Source organism: Somniosus microcephalus, chromosome 7 (genome assembly GCF_052327205.1).
Source record: "Somniosus microcephalus isolate GS21.2 chromosome 7, FLI_Smic_1.0, whole genome shotgun sequence".
NCBI classification, from domain to species: domain Eukaryota; kingdom Metazoa; phylum Chordata; class Chondrichthyes; order Squaliformes; family Somniosidae; genus Somniosus; species Somniosus microcephalus.
Window position 1 is genome coordinate 242,350,885 of NC_140993.1, and position 17,201 is coordinate 242,368,085.

General features: G+C 44.0%; 1 protein-coding gene across 3 annotated transcripts in view; it reads right to left on the reverse strand.

The window, feature by feature from the left end:
- Positions 1 to 15,346, reverse strand: part of tmem65 (transmembrane protein 65) — a 92,011-nt gene extending 76,665 nt beyond the window's left edge. Inside the window, exon 1 of one of the 3 annotated variants that reach the window (XR_015079085.1) lies at positions 14,580 to 15,346. Coding sequence is in view for 2 of the 3 variants with exons in the window: in XM_085993524.1 (XP_085849650.1) it covers positions 14,580 to 15,234 (655 nt within the window). In the remaining variant the exon portion in view is untranslated. The remainder of the gene's footprint in view (positions 1 to 14,579) is intronic. The other 2 variants (XM_085993524.1, XM_085993525.1) reach the window with 2 other exon arrangements.
- Between the last annotated feature and the right edge of the window lie 1,855 nt (positions 15,347 to 17,201).

Sequence of the window (17,201 nt, forward strand, 5' to 3'; positions counted from 1 at the left end):
GATCTTATGGCTTGGCGTGATATGTACAGAGAAGTTTGAGTTTCAAAGCATTTTTTATCATTCTACACAGCTGATAATCTTACAGGATCTCTGCTACCATCCTTCAAGCCCCTTTCTTTCTCCACTCTCTCAAAAGTTCCCCATTCTCAATAGACACAAATTAATTAATTGTGGTCCAGAAAACTGCACTGCCACAAAAGTCCATTCCTAGGTTGCATCCTTCTTACACTTCAGGCTGAAAATGATTTCCCCATGAGCTGGAAAACTACCTCCAATGCTCTGTCCAGCAGATCTCCTGTTCAGATTGATGCTCTCGCAATTTCTGTTAGCCAGCTCACCTAATGTAGAACAGTTGTTATGTCGTACGATCTTGTGTTCCTTTCATACGTCACCCTCAAACTTTGTCCTCCAAGGCGTTAAAACCTCGCTATCACTCTCTGGTACTTTGTTAAATGTGCAAACTTCATCCACCAATAGCGGCAGGCTATTCAATTGCAGGAGTCTGCAGATACTGAGGATAGGTTCAGATATGCACTCCCAGTAGAGGTTGCTGCAAGTTTTCAGGAGTGGAAACCCTCAAGGATTTCCCCCTCCTTAACCCAGGATACTCCATCTGCCCGAGCCAAAAACAGAAACACGGACCAGTGATCAAGCATGGACTGGACCGGACAGCTCAATTACTCCCTAAATAAACTTACTGAGTTATCATGGAGCTCAAGTAACATCATTCAGGATATTATTTTAAAAATCACATCTAGCATTAACTTCTAACAAATGGCAAATTGGAAAGTAACTTGCAGAACAGAGTTTTTCCACATAACGCAATTTCTTTCAATTCAAGCATGTGTCGACCGACCAACATTAAATGAAAAAAATGAAGAACTAAACCTGAAGGACTGGGAATTGATTTATACTTTCTTTTACTCACAATGATGGCCTTCTATCCTAAGCATTAATATAACTGCAATGGCTTCACTTAATCATAAAATAAATAAATATGCTTATGGGAATAGCCAGGAGTTTGCTTTCTTGAAAAATTGATGATCAAACCAAACCAGATTCTGAAGAAAAACAATTTGTATAAAGCAAGTTTCTTTTTGATCTTCATCACAGTGAGGGACGTCTCTAGCCAAGCTGCTCCAGCACAGCTACGCCACTGACATCTACACGACAATGTGGAAAATTGCCCAGGTATGTCCTGTCCACAAAAGGCAGGATAAATCTAACACTGCCAATTACCACACTCAGTCTACTCTAAATCATCAGCAAAGTGATGGAAGGTGTCGTCAAGAATGCCACCAAGGGGCACTTACTCACCAATAACCTACTCAGTTTGGGCTCCACACTTCATTACAGTCTTGGTCCAAACATGGACGAAAGAGCTTAATTCCAGAGGTGAGGTGTGAGTGACTGCCGTTGACATCAAGGCAGCATTTGACAGAGCGTGGCATCAAGAAGTACTAGTAAAACTGAAGTCAATGGGGAAAGCATGGAAACTCTCCACTGGCTGGATTCATACCAACACAAAGGAAGATGGTTATGGCTGTTGCTGTCCAGTCATTCTCAGCTTCAGAACATTATTGCAGGAGTTTCTCAGGGCAGCATCCTATGCCCAACTATCTTCAGCCTGAATCATAAGGTCAAAAGTGGGGATGTTTGCTGATGATTTCAGTGTTCAGATACATTCGCAATTCTTCAGATAATGAAGCAGTCCATGCCCACACGCAGCAAGACCTGGACAATATTCAGGCATGGTCTGATAGTGACAACTAACATTCACGCCACACAAGTGCCGGGCAATGACACTCTCCAACAAGCAAGAGCCTAGCCACCTCGCCTTGAGATTCATTGCCATTACCATTGTCGAATCCCCCACCATCAACACCCTGGGTGGTCACCATTGACCAAAAGCTCAACTGGACCAGCTACATAAATGCCGTGGCTATTAGAGCAGGTTAAAGGTTGGGTATTCTACATCGAGTGACTCACCTCCTGACTCCCCAAAGTCTCCACCACCTACAAGCTACAAGTCAGGAGCGTGATCGAATACTCTCCACTTGCTTGGATGGGTGCAGCTCCAACAACACTCAAGAAGCTCAACACCAACCAAGACAAAGCAGTCCACCTGGTCAGCAAGTGTCCCCAATCACCAGCTTAAGCATCCACTCCCTCCACCACCGGCGTATCATGACTGCAGCATGTACTATCTACAGGATGCACTGCAACATGTGACCAAGGCTTCTTCAGCACCACCTCCCAAACATGCACTCTCCACCACCTAGAAGGACAAGGGCAGCAGGAGCATGGGAACACAATGACCTCCAAGTGATATACCATCACGACTTGGACATATATTGCTGTTCCTTTGTCATCACTGGGTCACAATCCTGGAACTCCCTATCTAACAGTACTGTGGGAGTACCTTCACCACATGGACTTCAGCACTTCTCAAGGGAAACTATTGATGGGCAATAAATGCTAGCCTTGCCAGCGACGACCATATCCCAGGAATGAATAAAAAGAAATGCAGTTGCTTGAAAATGGATGCTTTTCAGATACCAGCTTCAGCCATGCCTAGATCAAGCATATCATATCCAAAGTGACTTCCTCTCTACTCTTCCAATGTCTCAACCCAATCACAGAAGAGCTTCCCATACTGCATCAGTGGGAATGTTTGAATTTCCTATACAAGCTATCATGCGGCTTCTCCAAGTGAAATTCCTACCGTACTACCAATTCATGAATCACAGGGAATTTTGCACTGTGGACCTGCACCCATGCTGAACTGTTGGTTAAGAGTGCCTTAAACTCATTATAATTAAAGCCCTTACAACTTTGATTCTGTTAGTCTAAGTTGGATTTGAAACCCCCAAAAAAATTTTCAGGATTTTCTAAGAAAAACTGTAGAACACATAAAAGAATTGATGCATATAAAAAGAAAACATCTACATTTATACATCGCTCAAATATCAGAGTGCTTGATCTACAATGAATTACATGGAAATGTAGTACACAGGTAGGGCAATTACATGAAAGTCCTTGGTATCTTCCCACAAAGACATTGTGCATTTATTGGTCCATGATCTAGCCTATTAAAATAATTTCTCTCGATCATTCCCATACGCTGAATTTTTCATTAATTTAAGGATGACTGTTTTACACAAACTAATTAGCTATTGTTATTTTGCAGAAGACATTTATTTTATGAATTTGGAATACCTGACATTTTACCGCTGAGGAACAAAGTTTATCAATGCAGTTCTATAAATAAAAAACTCAGCAGTTACAGTTAGAGAATTGTTCAATAAAACCCCCATCAGTAGTAACATGCAAGACACCCTAGTCGCGTATACATATATACAAGGGTTAGGATTTGGTTTATTCTCATGTGTTGAGATTAGCCAATTTGTTGATATTAGCTTATCTCTGGTCTTTCAGATAATCAGGATCGACTGCAAAACAATATGGTGGGAATATTGGCCCAGAAATTCGGGTCTCCACGGGTGAGTACGCACGGGGTACCTCGCCTGTAGGCCCAATGGAAGTGCCAGTTTCGTACATGCACTGCGCATGCGTGGGAAACCAGAACTTCCATTCCCTTGAAAGAAGGGGTTCAGAGGTGGAACGCGTGCGCCGGAGAGGCAACACGTGCGCATTGAACTTACATTTTTTTTTTTTTTCAGGTTTTTCCGGGAGGGTAAGTTTCCAGGAGTTATACATATAAAAAGCAGGCGTAAGGCCTGCTTTTAACAAGGTAAGTGGTGAATTAATTAAAATTAAAACATTTTTCCCCACAGGTTTATTATTTTTAAATACTTTAAAGAAAGGTAAGTTTATTTTTAGCCCCGTTAGAAAATGTAATTAATTTTTTCAAAAATTTAAATTGTTTAGTTATTTTATATAACTTAGTTATTTTAAAAATGTGATTTTAAAAATGTATTTGAAGTTTTAGTGATGTTTTGGGGCTTATAGTATTTATGGTTTTGATAGCTCTTCCTGTCAATTTTATGAATGGGCATTCCCTGCTACCATTGGCTCTCCATGGCCCACGTGATCCCAGGGGACGCATCAAACTAACTGCGCCCCAGGGATACGCAAGCACTGCGCGCCGGCAGTTGGAACAGGCCCAGGATCGGAATCCCACGCGGGCCCACAGCTCAACGGCCGGCGCGCTAGGTAAGTGCAGGTCGGAGGCTTGCACCCGCGGGAAGTCTCCAACCCGAATTTCAGGACCAATGTGTTTAATCAGAGTTTAAGACGGAATATAACACTAGTTATATAGCAAAAACATATAACTGTGACAAGCAGCTGGTACCTGTCCCCATCAGACAGACGGCTGGCATGCACGAACAGTTCTCCAGCTTACGGCCTTTCTCCCTCTTGTCTAGAACCCCCAAGAATGGGTTGAGTCCACTCCCGGAAGAGTGTTAGACCCACTCTTGTATGGCTCTCCCTTCCACTGTCTCTGCTAAGGGCTTTTCAGGTCTTTCTTTTATACCCTTTTTTAGGGGTGGGCTTGATGTAAAATATGGACATGACCATTTAACCTGTAAAGGCTCTTCCTAAACCAAGGTTCCCAATGGCACATAGAGTTCTTTGTCTCAACTTAGAGATGAAGATCCTCCCTCCAGGAGAGGTCTTCACAATCATTACATATGCTTTATTGTTTATACGTTTTGAAGGCCTACCCTTCAGAATTTCTCTTATCTCCCTTGTCCCTATCCTCCCTAGTTTGGAGTCTGACATGCCATTCTCGGCCATCAGATGTTTGTAACTGCTCGTAATCAGTTATTTATGTTCATACTGTTCATGCAGCTTTAGCTATGCAAAACGAACTATTTCATTATCAGACTATTGTACCATGGAATAAATCATTAAATTCACAAAGATATCTTCTCTTCTCTTCTATTCTCATACACTGGTTAACTTACGCATTTTAAAGCAGTTTTGTTAAACAAAGTCAAAATCCTAACTTAGCATTATAATATGGTTATTAGCAGTAATGGAAGAAACATAGGCGTGGGCCTTGGTTGGTCAAATTAAAGATACATAAAACAACATTCCTAGCACACAAAAAGCAGACAGCTAGCCTGGAAACAAGGTCATATGTGACTGTCAGTGTAAAATGTTATAACATCCACAGGGAACCAAAACATAAGCAAATTCTAAGCATCTATCCAGTTATTCTAACACCAGTCTGAAGAGACTTTTTGTTTCAAGTTCTAATACAGTCATGCAAACACAATCTTATTCACGTCACAATTCCATTCGCATAACCCCATATATTGTGGATACCCAAATTTCTAAAACTCCCCACCTTGAGAGGGAGAAAACGCTTTCTATTTTGCACACATCGTGCCTGTTCTAAATTGTTAGTTTGACGGTTCAATTGGAGGGTCAGACATTTCAAACAGCAAGACATCATAATAAAGACTATTAAGACCAGACACTGGGCACTCACTAGGCCTGCTGCTATCATTCACGCCCAGGGATGCTGACTGGCATTATAAGCTACTCCCCACCACTCATGGTGCCCTAATTTACTTATTGCTTTCTCAACTTGGGCGTGCGTTAGTAGGGAGACTCAGAAATTAAGATTTCCCTCTTATATGTGATTAAGTTTTTTTTTGCTTTCTTTTTATTTATAAATGGTTTGTACTGTAGCTAGAAATAATGAAATGGTTAAAGTTGTTCATTCCCAGGATGCTTCAAGGTTTAATATGTATGGGTACAATTTATCTGACTCTGCTGTTTAGCTTCTGCTAGGTGCAAAATGTGGGTTGCAGGATAGGTGATTTGTACCTGTTGACGTCTTAGTCACCACATTGTGAAACAAGACAGCCAAGACACTTGAGATAGGAAGTGGGACAATAGGACAGGATGGTAAACAAGTTGGCATCTGGTGTTTTGTAGGAACTCTCATTTCTGGGGTCTTATTCACAATGACACTTGTCATGTCATAATGAATCAGCAAGGACAATGTGTGTGACTAGAGACCTATAAAGATCTTGAGCTTTCCTTAATAATCTTTAGAGAGAGTCACAATCGAAAGGATCAACAAAGGTTATGTCTCTACCCAGGGAAAAATGGGATAATTGCATTTATTTCTCTGCAGCTCTACTGCTTAATGATAGTGTGTGTGTCTGGACTTGGTTGAACACAATAAAAGGATTATGTTGCAATCATATTTGGTTTGTCAGATTCGAATTGTCTTACAATAAGTATCAATGAATTGTAATCCATAACAAATCCTGACAGGAAGACTGCACACTAAATTAATTAGATTTTAATAGAGTTCAATTTGCTTCAAAGAGACTCCATGGAAATCTTAAGATAGCTATACACTAATTAAAATTTACAATTAGAGATGCATGCCAAAGAAAATTCCAAGAATTTCAGTTTGTTTTTAAAAAGTAAAAAGTGCAAGGTACCAGTAGCTGGTTGCAAAATATTGATCGAAGTCCTCTGGTTCAACTGATCTACAAACAACCACTTCAAGTCCTGCATGAAAGCACAGCCCGAAGATTAGAATTAAGCAGCAATTAAACAAGCTTCATCAGGCACTCCGCAGTACACCACTAGACAAAAGATTAGCTCATGACCAGGGCAAAGTAACCTTACCACACAAAGATCAATATAAAGCAAACCTACACACAACTCAACATTAACACTGGTTCATTGGAACCCTGAACAACACGTTTGAGAATACACCAGCCCCAGTGTAAATATGACAGGGTTGACAGACCATTGATTTCATTCAGTATTAATACATATACTTGAGTGTGCTGTTTTTCTCAAATGGACTGTTTTCTACACAACTTTTAGAAACTACCTCCAAACACTCAAGACAGCAAATAATTTTTTACCTTATTATGCTAGCAGACAAGTACAGTCAACTTGGCATCTTATAAATCGTAAAAGGAGACTACATCTAATGCTTGAGTGAAGAAGGGAAATATCCGTCATGGTTCCTACTCCTGCTCCTAAGTTCCCCACCTGCTGAAAGTGTGCATAGGAACAGGAGTAGGCCATTCAGTACCTCAAGCCTGTACTGCCATTCAATTAGATCATGGCTGATCTGTCGCTCAGTTCCATCTACCCACCTTGCTTCCGTAACCCTTCATACCCTTGCTTAACAAAATCCATCAATCTCAGTTTTGAAATTTTCAATTGACCGAGCCTCAACAGCATTTTGGGGAGTGCTCAGATTTCCACTACCCTTTGTGTGAAGAGGTGCTTCCTGACATCACCCCTGAACAGCATAGCTCCATTTTAATGTTTGATAATCAGGGGGCAGTACTGTGTGGCAGGGGCAGGTTGGTAGAGGACCTTTGTCTTACGGATGTTTAGTGTAAGGCCCATGCTCTCGTACGCTTCGGTGAAGGTGTTGACGATGGTTTGGAGTTTGACCGCCAAGTGAGCGCAGACGCAAGCGTCATCTGCATACTGTAATTCGACGAGAGGATGGGCCGACCTTGGATCTGGACTGGAGGCGACGGAGGTTGAACAATTTCCCGTTTGTTCTGTAAATTAGCTCCACTCCAGCAGGGAGCTTACTGAGGGGCGAGATGGAGAATTGTAGCAAGGTAGATCGAGAAGAGCATTGGTGCGATGACACAGCCTTGCTTGACCCTAGTTCATACATGAATTAGGTCTGTCGTGGAACCGTTGGTCAGGATCACGGCATGCATGTCGTCGTGAAGCAGGCGGAAGATGGTGACAAACTTGAGGGCAGCCGAATTTGAGGAGGACACTCCATAATCCCTTACGGTTGACAGTGTCAAAGACCTTTGTGAGATCAAAGGCGGCCATGTACAGCAGTTGGTGCTGTTCCCTGCATTTCTCTTGTAATTGACGTGTGGTGAAGATCATGTCCATTGTGCCCCTTAGGGGGGATCTGCATTGCGACTCTGGGAGGAGCTCTTCAGCCACTGGGAGAAGGCAATTGAGGAGGATTCTTGTGATGACTTTCCCTGTGGCAGACAGCAAGGAAACTCCTCTGTAATTGCCGCAATCGGACTGGTCACCTTTCTTGAAGATGGTCACAATAACGGCGTCACCTTTCTTGAAGATGGTCACAATAACGGCGTCACCTTTCTTGAAGATGGTCACAATAACGGCGTCCGTGATCCCCTGGCATGCTCTCCTCCTTCCAGATAAGAGAAATGAGTTCATGAATTCGCGCCAGTAGTGCTTCTCCGCCATGCTTTACTGCCTCAGCAGGGATTCCATCTGCTCCTGAGGCCTTGTTGTTCTTCAGTTGTCGGATGGACAACGTAGACCACTTTCCATACCTCGGGAGCCTACTGTCAACAAGGGCAGACGTCGATGACGAAGTCCAACACTGCCTTCAGTGTGCCAGTGCAGCCTTCATTCACCTGAGGAAGAGTGTGTTTGAAGACCAGGACCTCAAACCCGGCACTAAGCTCATGGTCTACAGAGCAGCAGTGATACCCGCCCTGCTGTATGCCTCAGAGACATGGACCATGTACAGCAGGCACCTCAAAGCACTGGAGGTACCTCCGCAAGATCCTGCAAATCCATTGGCAGGATAGGCGCACCAATGTCGGTGTTCTCACTCAGGCCAACATCCCCAGCATCGAAGCTTTGACCATGCTCGATCAGCTCTGATGGACAGGTCACATTGACCACATGCCTGATACGAGACTTCCAAAACAAGCACTCTACTCGGAGCTCCGGCACGGCAAGAGAGCCCCAGGTGGGCAGAGGAAAAGCTACAAGGACACCCTCAAAGCCTCTTTGAAGTGGTGCAACATCCCCACCGACACCTGTGAATCCCTGGCCCAAGACCGCACAAAATGGAGGAGAAGCATCCGGGAAGGCGCCGAACACGAGTCTCTTCGCCGGGAGCCAAGCGCAGGCAGCGCAAGTCAACCCAAACACCCCACCCACCCGCCCCTTCAACCACCATCTGCCCCACCTGTGACAGAGACTGTAGGTCCTGCACTGGACTCATCAGTCACCTGAGAACTCATTTTTAATGTGGAAGCAAGTCATCCTCGGTTCCGAGGGACTGCCTAAGAAGATGATTTTAAGGTTATGCCCCCTTGTTCTGAACTCCCCCACCAGAGGAAATAGTTTCTCTCTATCTACCCTATCAAGTCCTTTAATCATCTTAAGCAACTCAATTAGATCACCCTTTAATCTTCTGTACTCAAGGGACTCAAGGGAATACAAGCCCAGTCTATGCTGTAGATGGAATTGAGAGACAGATCAGCCATCATCTAATTGAATGGCAGAACAGGCTCGAGGCACTGTATGGCCTACTCCTGTTCCTATGCATACTTTCATAATTTAGCCCTTTTAGCCCCCGTGTCATTCTGGTGAATCTGCACTGCACACCCTCCAAGGGCAATACATCCTTCCTGAGGTGCGTTGCCCAGAACTAAATGCAGTATAGCTGTACTCTAAATGGGGTCTAACCAGAGCATTATACAACAGCAGCATAACTTCTACCCCTTTGTATTCCAGCCTCCTTGAGATAAAAGCTAACATTCCATTAGCTTTTTAAATTATTTTTTGTACCTGTCCACTAGATTTTAGTGATTTCTGTATTTGGACCTCCACAATTCCTATTTTCTCGCCATTTAGAAAATACAGTACTCTGATCTATCTTTCTTAGGTCCAAAGTGGATGACCTCACACTTCCCCACATTTATTCCTCCATCCAAGTCTTTTGTAAATATAGTGAAAAGCTGAGGCCCCAGTACAGATCCCTGGGGGACACCATTAGTCACATTGGTGTACATACCCATTATCCCTACTCTGTCTCCTACCTCCTAACCAATTGCCTACCCATGTCAATGGGTTGCCTCTAATTTCTCTCTCCCACCCTTCTTAAATAATGGAGTAGCATTGGCAATTTTCCAATCCAAGGGGATAATCTCTGAATCAAGAGTTTTATAAAATCATGACTAAAGCACCTTCAATTTCCTCACTTACTTCTTTTAATAACCTGGGGTGGAATCCTTCCTGTCCTGGTGACATGTCTATCTTTAGTCTCATTATTTTCTCCATTACTTTTTTATTTTACATACATTAAACCTACTAAATTCCTCCCCTTGATTTATTTTTACTTTTACTCATATCTCTGGTACATTATCTTCATTCTCTATCCTCATTCGCTACTGTGAAGACCGATAAAAAGTATGTATTAGCAAGACTGCCATTTTATTATAGTATTCAATTACAGTATCACCTGTCTTTAAGGGGCCCACATTACTCATAGCCACCCTCTTTCTCTTAATATGCTTGCAAAATCCTTTAGTGTTGTCCTTGACATCACTCGCAAGTTTTTTTCCTCGAATTCCCTTTTTGCAGCTCTTATTACTTTGTGTTCCTTTGCTGATCTTTATCTCTCTCCCAGTCTGTGGAATCTCACTGTTCTTTGCATTTGGCCAAGTCCCTTTTTTTTTAGCTATATACTATCCCTCACTTCTCTTGTTGATCAAGATGGTTTAATTACACAAGTAGAGCTCTTGCCCTTTAGGGGTATGTACAACAACAACTTGTATTTATATAGCACCATTAACGTAGTAAAACATCCCAAGGAATATTAGAAGACAAAAAATTTGACACCGAGCCATATAAGGAGAAATTAGGGCAGATGACCAAAAGCTTGGTCAAAGAGGTAGGTTTTAAGGAATGCCTTAAAGGAGGAAAGAGAAGTCGAGAGGTGGAGAGGTTTAGGGAGGGAATTCCAGAGCTTAGGGCCTAGGCAGCTGAAGGCACAGCCACCAATAGTACAGCAAAGAAAATCAGGGATGCACAAGAGGCTAGAATTGGAGAAGTGCAGAGATCTCTGTGGGTTGTAGGGCTGGAGGAGATTACAGAGATAGGGAGGGGCGAGGACATTGAGGGATTTATAAACAAGGCTGAGAATTTTAAAATCGAGGCATTGCCAGATCAGGAGCCAATGTAGGTCAGCGAACACAGGTGATGGGTGAACGGGACTTGGTGTGAGTTAGGATATGGCAGTAGAGTTTTGGAGGAGCTTAAGTTTACGGAGGGTGGGAGGTGGGAGGCCGACCAGGAGAGTATTGGAATAGTCGAGTCTGGAGCTAACAAAGGCATGGATGAGGGTTTCAGCAACAGACGTGTTGAGGCAGTGGCGCAGACAGGCAATGTTATGGAGGTGGAAGTAGGCAGTCTTGCTGATGGAGAGGATATGGGGTCGGGAGAGGATATGGGGTCAGAAGCTCAGCTCAGGGTCAAATAGGATGCTACGGTTGCAAACAGTCTGGTTCAGCATCAGACAGTGCCCAAAGAGAGTGTTGGATAAAGAGAGGGATAAAATCATCAATATGGCTACTCCTCCTCCTCCTCTTCCAATTTCATAGAGTCATGCAAGGAGTTAACACCTTCAGCGAGTGTGGGGAGGAGAGGTAAGAAAACGAGTGAGTTTTTTCTCTTCAGGCATTTTTCAACAGTCAGACTCCATTTTTGATTATGCATTACTAGAATTGCTCTCATGGTAGAAAACAGTATCTCCACATTTCATTTAGTCCTAAAGGTCTCAATTTACAGATAAACAGAAGAAATATAATGCTGGAATAGTATTTATACTCGACCGCTACCTATGTTGTGCTAGTGTAATAGTAAATAAAACTAACACCAGTCATGCGATAGAATATTTTAGCTATGCCATTCATCACCCAAGTGCTCACCACTCTTACCCAAAAGTGGCAGGACAGAACACTTAAAAGATCTGCATTAATATAGATTACAATCATATCGAAGGCCAAAGCTGAAATGGTGACTGCGTACAGAAAGTGACAAGCTAACAACAGCGAGTGCTGGAAGAGCTGAGAGCAGACAAAAGAATCTTGTGGTACCAATGGTCAACCTGGTTATGAAAGTTGTCTAGTATAAATTAGAGACAAATATATTATGGTGCACAGGGCAACAATTGAAACTTGAGGTTCCAGTGACATTAAGCAGCCTAAACTTCAGTTTACTCCCCATCTCAGCGCAGATATACAATGACTTCTCTTCCTACCCTCCGCACTATTATACCTGGAATCTCCCAATGATCTATCCTCGGCCCCCTCCTTTACACATTGTCCCTTGACGATATCATCTGAAGGCATGGGATCAGGTTTAACATGTCGGCTAACGACACAGTTCTACCTCTCCACCGCCTTCAAAACAATTCACACCACAGTCCCAAATGAATTATAAAGGTCGCTCACACAAATTATTGATGGAACAACTTCAGGTTCTGGTTTTATTCTATGGTCAAATTTCAGATCTAGATTGGAAACATTCAGACAGGGAGGCAGAATCCCATTTACTGAAGAGCGGCTGATTCGCACCAGGATTTGATGAAGTGTATTTGTTTTGGTCCGGAACTGCATGCAAACCCTTTCAAAAATTGGAACATCTTCAATATTTTGCAGTCTCTATCAAATGCTGGGTCACAGCTCCTGGCAATTATAAAGCACGCTTTCAGCCAATCGCGCACAGTATCCAATCACCTGGAAGAGGCACCGTCATGTCATTTAAATTGGGCACTGACTCTACACGCAGCTGGCACAGTGCCCGGCCCAAAACAAGATGAACTTTCAAAAGTTGAAACAAACTAGTTGTCAGTTCCACCGCCATTCACAGGCTGTCTTGGTATTAAACCCGCAATGGCAGTGAGCAGTGTTCCATGCATCAATTTCAGAGCCATGGGAGGCCAGTTTTCCCCCAAATTCAGAGCGACAGTGAAAAAAGGTGACTCCTGCCCTTCCATCACTGCAAGACAGAACCGACCGTGTGACAATATATCGTCTATAAATTACCGCTGACGATATTAGAGGACAAATGTGCGCCGGTGCTTTCTGCCGCTGGAGAGCGAGAAACAAAACAAAGTGAAGGCAAAACTAGCCCAAGATGCGGCACACCGCTGGAAGTTCTCTGTTAAAACCATCGGCTGTAGTTTTCATAAGAGGCATTCGCCAGCGCTGGGGTTGCTGGGAGAGCTCCACCGCCATAGATTCCGCCCTCTACCCAGACAAGAAGAGCCGGTAGCTCCTCTGACAATACCATCTACCACAGGCGAGTTGGTGGCACTCCTGCCATGTGAGCAGCCCTGGCTTTAGTATAACATGACTGCACTCCAGCAACTAAATCACGGCGCGGTGACTCAAGTCCCATTATTCAGACCTAATTCACCAGCTACTTTTTCTCGTACATATTCATTAACTTTGTATATGTTTCATGTAGCAGTTTCGCCGATTTTAGTTCAGTTTAAGACTGAACATGAGAGAGGCTGCTGTTAACTCTGGTACATGCGATGTATCTGTGGGGTTTAGAAGCGCATTGGACAATGTTGCACTGTTCTCCGCACCCATAATTATATTCTTCCAGGTAAAGATTACTTAATTTGATTTTCAAACAGGAAGAGTCTATCACGATGGCGAGGATTTTCCTTAGCATGTTTCTCTTCTCAATGGCTCTAATAAATATTACCTAGTTCTGTAATCTTAATCAAAAGCAAAAGTAGCTATCTTCTTTGTATTTAAATCTGTAGCTGGTGTTGAACATATAATCAGGAGGCATCGATGCGGACACAGTTAACAATGCGCTAAAATGCTAATTATGACAGTCTAAACTGAGAAGGAAATAGTCTCCAGAGGCGGGGAAGAGGCTAGGAAGTAAATAGATGGGGAATCCAGCTGGCTAGTTCAGCGGGCTTGGAAAGGGCCAATCAATTTCAACACCCCACTGGTGAGCGAGACAAACATGAGCTGTCATCCCCAGTCTATAAACAAAGACTATGGTTTCTCGATGAAAAGCCAAAAGGAAATCCTCGGCTTCTCTAAATCAGTTCGTCTAAATACTAAGTGCCAACGGTAGATACACAAACAAGCAGCGTATGCAATTTCCAAGTGCTAATAATGGTAAAGCGGTCCTAATATACCCAACTTATCAATGAATAACCAATAACCCGTGCAATCACTCATCACTACTATTTAAAGTCTCGACGGCAAGTCGCAATCGCCAACTCTGATCCTATTCCGAGTCTGTTTAACCCTCACTTCAGAAGTACAAATATATTTAATTCAAATATGCGCACGGTGAAAGAGATGGAGACACAGTCTAAAGAATAGCTTTACAAGGACAAAGACACAGATTTAACCTTCAGCAGCCTGTTCTGATTGCTGGCTGTTTTTAATTCATTTGTCACAAAGAGCACTCGTAGTATACTCAGTAACTCCTACTTCACCTTCTCTTCCCCCTGTCGGAGTGACGACCAAGTCTCTCCGGGCCGTGTGGCTGGGTGTTCACTTACCCCTCTTCAACCGGCGTGTCTCTACATCTCCGGTGTCGATTGCTCCTTCTTCAGCCTAGCCACGTGTGCGTGCTGCCTTCTTCCCTCTCCAGCACACACTGTCCGGGCACAACACACTGTCCGGGCACAAGTTCGCCCTCTCCTGCCGATATACAGCCACTTTTTCCTAATCTGTGTTCCCCTCTCCAGTCTGGGCGTTCAGTGAATCTCCACTTCCAATCCATCGCTCGGGTATTTCCGCTCAACACCCCCTTCCCCTCCCACACCCTTGTTCTCTTACCTTGTGCCACGGCCATGGACTCGAACCTCTGGAGCTCCTGCAGCAGGCTCTTCCTCTCCTTAGGGTGCAGAGTGTAGACGAAGTCCCGGGCTCCCTGCGCCGTCTTCAGTGGCTCCATCGGCTCCTTGGCCGAATGGGTGCCGTACCAACGCCGATAGGGAGCCGGCTCGGCGGTGCCCCGGCCAGAGAGGAGCGGAACAGGAGGGAAGAAGAACCTGCCCCTTTCACTTTTACTCCCGGAACCGAGGCTGGACACCAGAGTGCGGGACGATGGCAGAACTCTCCTCAGGCAGGGGGTCAGCAGCATAGCGAACGCAGAAAGAAAAGAAAACGATTGCAAAAGGGGGGGGGGAAAAAGCGAAAAGAAAAGTCTCGACTTTTTGATTATTACCGTTCCGGGGCGAGCCGCGAAAAGGCAGCGGTCGGAGCTGCTCGCAGTCCCAGTTAACAGGCAGCTCCGCCCAAGAGCAGCATCTCCAGCGGCCGCCAGCACCACCTTCACATTCGAATGTTCAGAGATTGCAACTTTCAACTGGCGTTCGATTCGAACCTTGGGAGATTCCAAATTCCAACCGGCGTTCGATTCGAACGTTCGCAGATTCCAAGTCAAGAAACAGACACACACCCAGAGCTGACAGCCGAGCAATGCGTGCATACGCCAGCCCCGCCCCTCTCCCCCAAGCACTATGGGAGCTGTAGTCTCTTCCGCCTCGGTATTCCATTCAGGAGCGGAGGTGGTTGGACTACAATTCCCGGCATTCAGGGCGACGCCGCCCATGCGCTGTGTGTGTGTGAGAGGGAGGGGGAACGAAAGCTCTTTGTGCTGCCTGTCGTACGTCGATGCCGAAGGAGCGAGAGTGCCAGCGCGTTGGTGTGGAAATTATTTGTCAAGATCAAACCGTTCAGATTGAATCGCCGTCATTTACAGGGCGTGTAGTCCAACTCGTGCATTTTACTGCAACGACTTTTTAACTTCTGGTCTTCCCCAGTGAATTTTTTTGTGCAAATCGACATCTGGCACTGCCGAGTTCCGGGAATGGAACACGTCACCTCTGGCACTCTTGTCAGGATCAAATTTTCAGTAGACATAGAATCATAGAATGGTTACAGCACAGAAGGAGGCCATTCGGCCCGTCGAGCAAGAGCACTTCAGCTAGTCCCACTCCCCTGTCCTTTCCCCACAGCCTTGCAATTTTTTTCCTTCAGGTACTTACCTAATTTCCTTTTGAAAGCCATAATTGAATCTGCCTCTACCACCCCTTCAGGCAGTGCATTCCTGATCCTAACCACTGCGTAAAAAAAATGTTTCCTCATGTCGCCTCTGGTTCTTTTGCCAAACACTTTAAATCTGTGTCCTCTGGTTACCGACCATTTTGCCACTGGAAACAGTTTCTCCTTATTTACTCTATCAAAACCCTTCATGAATTTGAACACCTCTATCAAATCTCCCCTTAACCGTCTTTGCTCTAAGGTGAACAACCCCAGCTTCTCCAGTCTATCCACATAACTGAGGTTCCTCATCCCTGGTACCATTCCAGTAAATCTCTTCTGCACTCTCTCTAAGGCCTTGATGTTCTTCCTAAAGTGTAGTGCCCAGAATTGAACACAATACTCCAGCTGGGCCTAACCAGTGTTTTCTAAAGGTTTAGCATAACTTCCTTGCCTCTTTATGCCTGTATTAATAAAGCCAAGGATCTCATATGTTTTTTTAACAGCCTTCTCAACTTGTCTGCCACCTTCAAAGACTTGTGTACGTACACCCCCAGCTCTCTCTGTTCCTGCGCCCTCTTTAAAATTATACTATTTAGTTTATATTGCATCACCTCATTCTTCCGACCAAAGTGAACCACTTCACACTTCTTTGCGTTAAATTTCATCTGCCATGTGTCTGCCCATTTTACCAGTCTCTCGATGTCCTCTTGAAGTCTGTTACTATCCTCCTCATTGTTTATACATTTCTGTGTTTTGTGTCATCTGCAAACTTTGAAATTATGCTCTGTGTACCCAAGTCCAGGTCATTAATATATATATATATATATATATATCAAAAAAAGCAGTAGTCCTAATACCCCTGGGAATAGGATTGTATTCTTCCCTGCAATCTGAAAAACAACTGTTCACCACTACTCTTTGCTTTCTCTCCCTTAGCCAATTTTGTATCCACACTGCCACTGTCCCTTTAATCCCATGAGCTTCAATTTTGCTAACAAGTCTATTATATGGCACTTTGTCAAATGCCTTTTCAAAGTCCTTATACACATCAACCACACTACCCTCATCAACTCTCTCCATTACTTCATCAAAGAACTCAATCAAGTTAGTCAAATACGATTTGCCTTTAACAAATCTGTGCTGAATTTCATTTATTAGCCCATACTTTTCCAAATGCCAATTAATTTTGACCCAGATTATTGTCTCTAAAAGTTTCCCCACCACCGACGTTAGGCTGACTGGCCTGTAGTTGCCGGGTTTATCCCACTCCCCTGTTTTGAACAAGGGTGTAACATTTGCAATCCTCCAGTCTTTTGGCACCACTCCCATATCTAAGGAAGATTGGAAGATTGTGGCCAGACCCTCCACAATTGTAATCCTTACTTCCCTCAGTAACCTAGGATGCATCCC